General features: G+C 40.5%; 1 protein-coding gene across 1 annotated transcript; it reads right to left on the bottom strand.

The window, feature by feature from the left end:
• Positions 738-8,803, bottom strand: LOC109848801 (LEAF RUST 10 DISEASE-RESISTANCE LOCUS RECEPTOR-LIKE PROTEIN KINASE-like 2.1). The gene is made up of 3 exons (XM_020385080.1): positions 7,829-8,803; positions 7,161-7,199; positions 738-2,217 (listed from the first exon to the last, which is right to left on the bottom strand). Exons 1-3 carry the CDS (start codon positions 8,640-8,642, stop codon positions 1,100-1,102), a joined length of 1,971 nt encoding a protein of 656 aa, XP_020240669.1. The 5' UTR covers positions 8,643-8,803; the 3' UTR covers positions 738-1,099.

A 9,435-nucleotide genomic window follows, 5' to 3' on the forward strand; every position in this document is an offset into this window, starting at 1 on the left:
ATCAATAGTTGGAAAATTTTAATAAACTAATTATAATTCATTATAAGATAAAGTATTGGAGAAATTTTCGAAAAAAATCACTTTTGACATTTTATTAACAAAATCGTCTATTTTTTACTTTAATTATCAAAATTGACCATTTTTTGTTACATCATTATGGCGTGCTAAAAAGTGATCGATTTTGCAATATAGAGACTTTTAAAAATGTGGGGCTACTGGTCCCTTGTAATTAGTGGTCAGTAATTAATGGTTAATCTAATTCTTTTAAAATTCATGGGACTATTAGTCAGATTAACCATTAATTAGTGACCACTAATTATGTTTTTCTAAGTCTCTATCTTGCTAAGTCGATCACTTTTTGACCAGATGTAATGACATTAACAAAAAGTGATCAATTTTGCTAATTAAAACGAAAAATGGTCGGTTTTACTAATAAATTTTCAAAAAAAAAAGTCCTTTCTAAAAGAATTAACATAAAAAATATGCTAATAGGGATAAATCCTTTTTCACGAACTTCGACCATTGGGTCCACAACACAGATGATTGCATTGTACTGAATACTAATTTTATGTTGTGCATGTTTATAGGAAGTACAAACTACGCATAGGATTTGCTTCCACTTGTGTGACGTGTCCATAAAAGATGCAGTACTACAAACAGTCGTAACACTAAACTCTCTATTTCTAATTGAATCAAATTTGGGGGAACTTGGTATTTGTGGAGAAAATCAATCTTACTCCTTTAAAACGTTTTCCCTGTAGCTCTAATTATATTGAAGAAGAAGAATCTTGAACATGGAAGATACAAACTGGCATTTTGATCCACAGCTTCTGGATCTTCCTTGTGTAGTTGCATTTGCAACAAGAAGTTGTGATGAAAATGTACAAGCTTCAAGTACAGATGATACAACTAGCTACACTAAATAGAAAAATATGAAAATTTATTGTTCTCACAGTAGATTCTCCTACTGCCAACAATATTTACATTTTATAGGGCACCTGTTTTTCTTTTTTCCCAGAACTTATGCTTCAAAGAGTTCGAACCGACTAACATACATCAAACGCATTACTTAAGTGATTACAAGCGTTATCTTCTCCCACTAAAGTACTTGTGGTGAATGAATTATAGAACTGCAATCATCCGAACAAATATCCTGAAGAGATGAAGTACCGATAACTGATCGCAAGGGGGATAAAGATAGATATGGCTGTGGGGGAAGTTGCAAGTCATTAACACCGCCTTCCAACATCTCTATAACTCTGTTAATTGGAGGTCGATTTTGAGGCATTGTTTGAATGCACCATAAGCCAACCAATATCATTTTCCTTACAGTTTCTTCGCTTTCAGCGGTCATTCCATAAGCTAAAAGGTTGCCATGTTTATTTAAATGTTCATCTATTGGCTGAGGAAAATATTCTTCACTACTGTTGCCACCTTCATTTGGCTTCTTTTTCCCACCAGCGATCTCTAGCACCATCATTCCGTAACTGTAAACATCTGACTTAGTTGACACCATTCCAAAATTTCTTGAGAAAACTTCTGGCGCAATATATCCAATGGTTCCTCTAGCACCTGCAATGGAAATTATACTGTCTTTCTTTTCGCATAATTTTGCAAGTCCAAAATCAGAAATCTTGGGACAAAAATCTTGATCAAGCAATATATTATGAGGCTTGATGTCAAAATGTACTATGCGTGTATTGCATCCACGATGCAGATACTCCAGCCCTCTAGCAATGCCAATCGCTATCCGGTATAAGTTTTCCCACTCCAGAGTTGTTTTCGGTTTCTCGGAGTAGAGAAATTTCTCGAGTGAACCATTGCACATGAAATCATAGATGAGTGCTCTTTTTGTTCCCTCACAGCAAAAGCCCAAAAGGCTAACAACATTGACATGAGAAGTCCTACAAATGCTTGCAACTTCATTGATAAATTCTTTCCCATCACTTTGAGTATCTTTTAATATCTTTACTGCCACCAAATGACCATTGCTGAGAGTGCCCTTAAACACGGTGCCAAAACCACCTTGTCCGAGTTTCTCTTGAAAAGCTTTGGTTATTTTTTTCACATTTGAATATGAATATCTTTTAGGGGCCAAAGCTCCGTATTCCTCTAGAAATACTTCAATATGTTTATCATTGGAAACCTTTCTATTCTTGCGCAAATAGAGAGCCAGTACTATTAGACATACCAAGAGGAAGCTTGCTCCTAGAGAACCTGAAAAGGAAACAGACTGTGATGAATAAGTTTCTAAAATTTAGAAAATTTGTTTTAAAGCTTCTGAACAATAATTGTTGGATAGCAGTATTCCTAATCTATTAGGATTCCTAATCTATTTTGGTAACATGAGGTTATTAGGATTCCTAATATATTTTGATAACATGAGGTTATTAGGATTCCTAATTTGTTTTGTTTTTGGTTTTAGGATTCCTAGTCTGTTTTGGTTTTAGTTTTTCTATATATATGGAGATTAGAATCAATCATCAAAAGTGAGGAGAGTTGTAATCAGATATTAGAGAGACTTTTGAGCATTGTGAGCAAGTTGAGAGCTTTGGTTGAGGGTTAGTTTGTGAGTTTTGTGAGATTGTAACCCTTTATACTCTCCTTGATTTAGTGGAATCTCCTCATCCTCTCCCCGTGGACGTAGGCAATTTGCTGAACCACGTAAAATTAGTTTGTCTCGCTTTTGTGTAATTTATAATAGCTTACTTAGGTTCCCTCGACAGGTCAGTCCTAGAACTAATAAGAGGAAGAGCTGATATCTCACTTGGTTAAGATATTTTGCTTAAGGTTCTTGTTTTCTTTGTGAAACAGGATTTCCTATTGTTACCTGACTCTCTTGTTGTGCTGTCAAAGTGCTGTCGAAATTTTTGCTACGTGCAACAAGTGGTATCAGAGCACTACAAGTGATATCAGAGCCAGATTTTAGATCTAGGGTTTTGGAATTAGGTGGAGGAAGATTCTTATTTGAAACTTGGTTTTTGGAGTTCTAGGCTTCGGTGGAGATAGTATTAGGAGTTGCCGTTGAAGATTTCGCTTTCCTGGTGTGGACAAGAGATCTATTTGAAATCTGATCTAGGGTTCAGTTGGGTAATTCTTAATTTCTATCAAAGTTTGATTCTTTCTCTATAACTTAGAGTTAGTTTGCAATGGGAGAAGAAGGTGAAAGCAGCAAGTCGATGACGAGTACAGTTCAAGTTGGTTTTCAGAACACCAAAACTAGTGTGGTGAAATATGACGGTAAAATCAACTTTGGTTTGTGGATGAGCGATATACATGATACGCTTAATTCTCAGAACTTGGAGGAGACCAACATGGTCCATAAGAGACCACCAAAATATGAAGAGGCGATATGGGAAAAGATGAATAGGAACGTTTCTGGGGTGATCAGGTCCTGTTTGGAATAGGAGCTGAAGTATGATGTGATTAGTGTGACGTCTGCAATGAAGATGTGGAAAATTCTCAACAATAAGTACCTTACAAAGCGTGTTAACCGGTTGCACTTGTTACGTAGGTTATTCAGATTTCAGATGTCCCGAGACACCTCGCTAGCTGCTTATGTGAATAACTATACGAAGTTGTTATCGGACTTGGCGAATGTTGATGAGAAGATTTCAGATGAGTACAAGGTGATTATCTTATTGGGCTCCTTATCGGATGAGGAGCATGACACATTTGTGCTCACTTTGTTGAACGGAAGATATTCTATCAGCTATAGTGAAGTTACTAATACATTGACGAATTATGATTTGAGGAGGAAGGACAAGGAGACTTCCCGTGCTAGTACTTCAGATGAGACCTTGTTGACGAGAAGTAGAAGCCCATATCCGAAATATGGTAATAGAGAAATGTCAAAGTTAAGAGACCGTCACCAGCTAGGAAAGAACCAATGTGCATTCTGCAAAGAGCAGAGATATTGTAAGAGAGACTACCCGAAGCTCAAGGAGAAGGAGAATGGCAAGAAAAAGGACCCGAAGGCCAATGAGATGAATGTTGTGAAAGACGATGATTCCGATGATTCGAGCTTTTCTCTATTGATTACTTCGGAGGTGAACCACTTGGATGCATCAGATTGGATGCTTGATTCCGGCGCTACTTATCATGTGACCCCTAGGCAAGATTGGTTTGCATCGTTTGAGAGACTCGATGTGGGTGTTGTTGTCATGGGAAGTGATCAATCATGTGGCATTTGTGGGATGGTACCGTGCGAATTCGGATGCACAATGGAGTAGTCCATGAATTGAAAGAGGTGAGATTCGTTCCTCAGCTGAAGAAGAATCTTATCTCAGTTGGAGCTTTGGAGACAAAGGGATTCAAGGTGACATTTGAAGACGCTGTAGCAAAGATTACTAAGGGATCTTTGGTGGTGATGAAGGGAGTTTGCTGTCGAAACTTGTATTATCTGAAGGGGAGCACCGAAATTGGCCAAGTAGCTTTAGCTATTTCAGAGGCGGACATGAACAGACTTTGACATTACAGGTTAGGACACATAGGTGAGAAGTCACTGCAGGCGCTGTGCAAGCAGGGACTATTGAAAGGAGCCAAGAGTGGAAAAGTAGATTTCTGTGAACACTATGTTCTTGGCAAGAAAACGAAGGTGAAGTTTTGGACTGTTATTCATAGGACGAGGGGCATCCTGGACTACGTGCACACAGACGTTTGGGGTCCTACCAAGACTACATCACTTGGTGGTCGATATTGGTTCGCCACGTTCGTTGATGACTATTCTAGATGATGTTGGGTGTACACTATGGCAAAGAAGAGTGAAGTCCTAGATATATTCGTGGAGTAGAAGAAGAGATTAGAACTGCATATTGGGAGAAAGATCAAGATGTTGCGATCCAATAACGATGGTGAATTTACTTCAGACCCCTTTCCGTAGCTATGTCGAGACGATGGCATAAAGAGACACTTCACGGTTAGTCATACACCACAGCAGAATGGGGTGGCAGAGAGGCTAAATCGGTCTTTGCTGGAGAAGGTCCGATGTTTATTGTCGCAGAATGGTTTGGAGAAGATCTTTTGGGCTGAGGTACTTACATAAGCGAGCCACCTCATTAATAGGCTGTCTTCATCTGTGATTGAGGGGAAAACCCCTATGGAGAAGTGGTCGGGAGAGCCAACACACGATTATGACCAGCTCAAGGTATTTGGGTGCCCTGCATTTTATCATGTGAGAACAGATAAATTAGAACCTCGAGCTAGAAAGACCATATTTGTAGGATTCAAGCGTGGTGTAAAGGGATACAAGCTATGTAATCCAGTTGATAGGAAGATTGTGCTAAGTAGGGACGTCACATTCGATGATGCTTCTATCTTGAAGCTTCCCAGCTCTCATCAGGTGAAGAGCGACCCGACGAAGGAGATATCGCAGGTGGTGAAGGTCGATGCAGCTCCACATTATCTAGATGGTACAATATTTATTAGAGTACCGATTGAGGTGACGCCAGGCGAGCACGACGATGACACGGAGGATACGGATACTGATGTGCAGGATCAGGGACCGACGGCTCAAGTTCAGGATTCTATTACGGTTCGGAGACAGAGAAGAGACATACGGATGCCAGCACGGTATGTCGACACAGTTACATATGCACTTTCGGTGGAGAGTATCAATGAGATGGTGCCTACTACATTCAGAGTGGTCGAGCAGAGTTCGGAGGCTGATTCGCGCAGTTAGCTATGCAAGAGGAGATGGAGTCTCTTCACAAGAATGATACGTAGGAGCTTGTTGAGCTTCCAAAGGAGCGGAAGACAATTGGTTGCAAGTGGGTATACACGAAGAAGGAGGGCATTGAGGGCACTCTATTGAGGTTCAAAACTAGATTGGTTGCGAAATGCTATGCACATGAAGAATGTATTGACTATAATGAGGTTTTCTCTCTGGTGGTGAAGTACTCTTTGATTCGGATTTTGCTAGCTTTGGTGACACAGTATGGTTTGGAGTTAGATCAGTTGGATGTGAAGACGACATTTCTTCATGGTGATCTTGATGAAGAAATATATATGACTCAGCCATTGGGATTCCGAACTACAGGAAAAGAAAAATTGGTTTGCAGATTGAAGAAATCGCTATACGGTTTGAAGCAGTCTCTTCGACAGTGGTATATGCGATTCGATGGTTTTATGATTGGTCATTCGTACACTCGGAGCCAGTTTGATCCTTGCGTATATTTTCACAAGTTGAAATGAGGTGCGTACATCTATTTATTACTTTATATCGATGACATGTTGGTTGCCTCTATTTCCAGATCTGTTATAGATGAGTTGAAGGCACAGCTTTCAAAGGAGTTTGAGATGAATGATTTGCGTGAGGCGAAGCGTATTTTAGGGATGGAGATCGGTAGAGACAAGAAGAATGACAAAATTTGTTTAACACAGGTGACTTATTTGAAGAAGGTTCTACAGCGATTTCATGTTAGTATGGATACGAAGCCAGTTAGTGTACCATTGGGAGCCTATTTGAAGCTTTCAGCTGATCTTTCACTAAAGACAGTTGAAGATCGAGAGTTGATGTCAAAGACTCCATATGCGAGTACGGTTAGAAGCTTGATGTACGTGATGATATGTACGAGACCAGACCTGTCACAGGCGGTGAGCATGGTTTCGAGATACATGCACGATCCAGGAGTGGGTCATTGGGACGCCATGAGATGGATTTTGAGGTACATTCGAGGTACGCTCAATGTTGATTTAGTTTATGAGCGGGACATTAGAGGTGCGCAGTTGTGCATTGGCTATATTGATTCGGATTATGCCGGGGATTTGGATAAGCGCCGGTCTATGACGGGGTATGTGTTTACTTTGACTCGTGCGTCGGTGTGTTGAAGATGCATCTTACAGTCGATGATGACTTTGTCTACGATGGTGGCAGAGTATATGGCGATTACGGAGGCGGTGAAGGAGGCTATTTGGCTTCAAGGACTTTAAGAGGAACTTGATATATCGCAGCGGTCCGTCACTATTCAGAGAAGCTATGAAGCAGAGAAGCTAAGGAATTTTACTTGCAGTGTGCAGGCACCTAGCTACTCTCACACTTCATAGTTACACTTGTTAATCTCAAGTAGGATACTATGATGCAGTATTTAATAAACAGGTCACCATCAGGACACATTTATAAAAAAAAAATAGCTAGCTTAAATTTCAACTAGATTCATTACCTACTCCAATAATTGTCCTTGATGCTCCACTGCCTTTATCTGAAACATAAAGAACACCGAATCAGAAATTTACATAAAAGATAGGACAACTGGAACACATTAAGATTGACATTGCGTGTCAAAAAAAAAAAAAGATTGACGTCTAAAGAAAACACAATTTGAATAATGATCATTACAGAGTACTGTGTAGATATAGTTTGATGATAGGATACTTAAGAGCAAAAATTAACAGATTAACAATGAAATGGCACTTTAAACATGACTTCTAAGCTTATCATTAAGAAGTTGTTACAAATGGATAAACCAACGACCAGGAGCACACTACGAAGTACATAGTGCAAATTCTCTACTCTAGGGAACTATAGCAAACAGACTTAAATTTCATCTCAGCCAAAAATCCATAGAACCCTTATAAGTAAAACCTTGTACCAATCAATTTTGTAGCAGATTTCGTAAAACATGTATTGCGAATTACAAGTACAGGTTACTCAATGATCACCTGACTTAGCCCATATGTCTAACGTATACCAAATTCATCACATTCAACTAAAAGAATCAAGAAATCAACCAAGAGAACAGAGAGAATCAGGGAACATACTGAAGAGCGGAACACAAGTGCCATTATACAAGAAATCAACCAAGAGAACAGAGAGAATCAGGGAACATACTGAAGAGCGGAACACAAGTGCCATTATAGATCGACGAATTCGAGCAGAAGCAAGCCCCTCCGTCCTCTGTCTTCGGATAGTTCCCGCAGACCCCTTCAGACTTGGTGCACTTATCACACCACCCTTCACCAGCCTTCCAGAACAACCCGAACCCCTGCTTCATCGCCCCCCCGAAATCATTCGCTCCGTTCCTCAAATAACTATTCGCCGCAGACTTGTATACAGGGACAAAAAACGTCGTGGTGCAGTGTGCCAGGACGTCCATGCTTGGCGGCGATGGCTCATCCTGAAACCTATAAAACGACTGGTAGCCATTGTCCTCGTGGGAGAAACACGGGGTGCTCGGTATCTGAAGTTTGTTGAACAAGGGTACCAAGGCCGGCGAGCAGTTGTAGTAGACGGTCACTACGTCATCGCTTTCTGTGTAATTGAAGAGACTGGGGTTGAAGAGATTGGAGTTGAAGGTGATCTTGGCGATGGACAGGGGACAGGCGTGGTCGGAGAGGATGAAGTCGAGCTCGACGAGGGTGAATGTACGGGACGTGTAGTTGATGGACTCGACGCGGTACTCTCTACCGTCGATGTTGGTGATGAGCATGGTGTTGTCGGCGCACGTCAGGTCGAACTTCGGGTGCCCGCAGTAGAACGGGGCGCCCTGGAGCCTGAATGGGTAGGAAATCTCGAATGTACTCCCGCCGCAGCGGTAGCTGGTCGGCTTGCAGTCGGAGTAACCTTGGCTCTCGGTCGGGTCGGAGAGCGACGGAGAGGCGAGGAATCCGGCGAGGAGCAAGAAGAGAGATAGAGAAGAATGCATTATCGGAGATGGTTAGACTGAGCGGAATTAAGATGGGAAAGAGAGGGCGATCGAAAGAGCTTTCAGGTAAAAGGGGTTTGCTTAAGAATTAAAGGTAGAGAGAAGCTGGGATTGGAACAAAAATGATTAATCCCGCTTTAAGATACCCAAACATTGATGAGGAAATTTAGAATGCATAGAGCGACGCTTGGGTTAACTATGTTGGGGATTATGGAGCCCACACACACCCCCACACGATAATAGCGAGTAATCAACAAAATAATACGAAGAGTTTTTATTTAGTTTGGCAAACACGCCTATATTTATTTTCACTATGCTTCGCAAACTAGTTCAAGTTTTGTATGTAACAATCCAAAACCTCACCTCATGATGCCCCAAGAACTCGTGTATACCCTAACTTAAGAGCCCAAAGAATATTGATTGTGACATCCTCAAAATCTGCAGTGGAAGATAGACATGGGGCAAGCAATGGTAGCGATCCATGCACAAGACAAATCTCATGTATGTGTCAAGCCCGACATTTCACACGGTATAATTTTTTACACAAATATAAAACATGCTGATGATGAAAGTTCAGAGCAAATTATTTACATGACAAATACTTACAACTCAAAAACTCACCGTCATAAGTATTTAACTAAAAATACGTCATTCAACAAATTATTATGTCAAACATCTTTAAGTCCTTGTTTAGCTACGTAGTTAAGTGTGAATATTTATGAAATTGACATGGTTTGCTACACCTTCCATTGGGCAGTTTTTTTTGAAACCCTCACTTGTTCAAAACTTATCA

The sequence above is a fragment of the Asparagus officinalis genome, chromosome 1, assembly GCF_001876935.1.
Source record: "Asparagus officinalis chromosome 1, Aspof.V1, whole genome shotgun sequence".
Taxonomy (NCBI): domain Eukaryota; kingdom Viridiplantae; phylum Streptophyta; class Magnoliopsida; order Asparagales; family Asparagaceae; genus Asparagus; species Asparagus officinalis.

Coding starts and splice junctions, on each gene's coding strand:
- LOC109848801 (XM_020385080.1), bottom strand. CDS start 8,642: ATGCATTCTTCTCTATCTCTCTTCTTGCTCCTCGCCGGATTCCTCGCC. Junction 7,200..7,828: donor CACTTGTGTTCCGCTCTTCA/GTATGTTCCCTG, acceptor TTTATGTTTCAG/ATAAAGGCAGTGGAGCATCA. Junction 2,218..7,160: donor AAGGACAATTATTGGAGTAG/GTAATGAATCTA, acceptor TTTCCTTTTCAG/GTTCTCTAGGAGCAAGCTTC.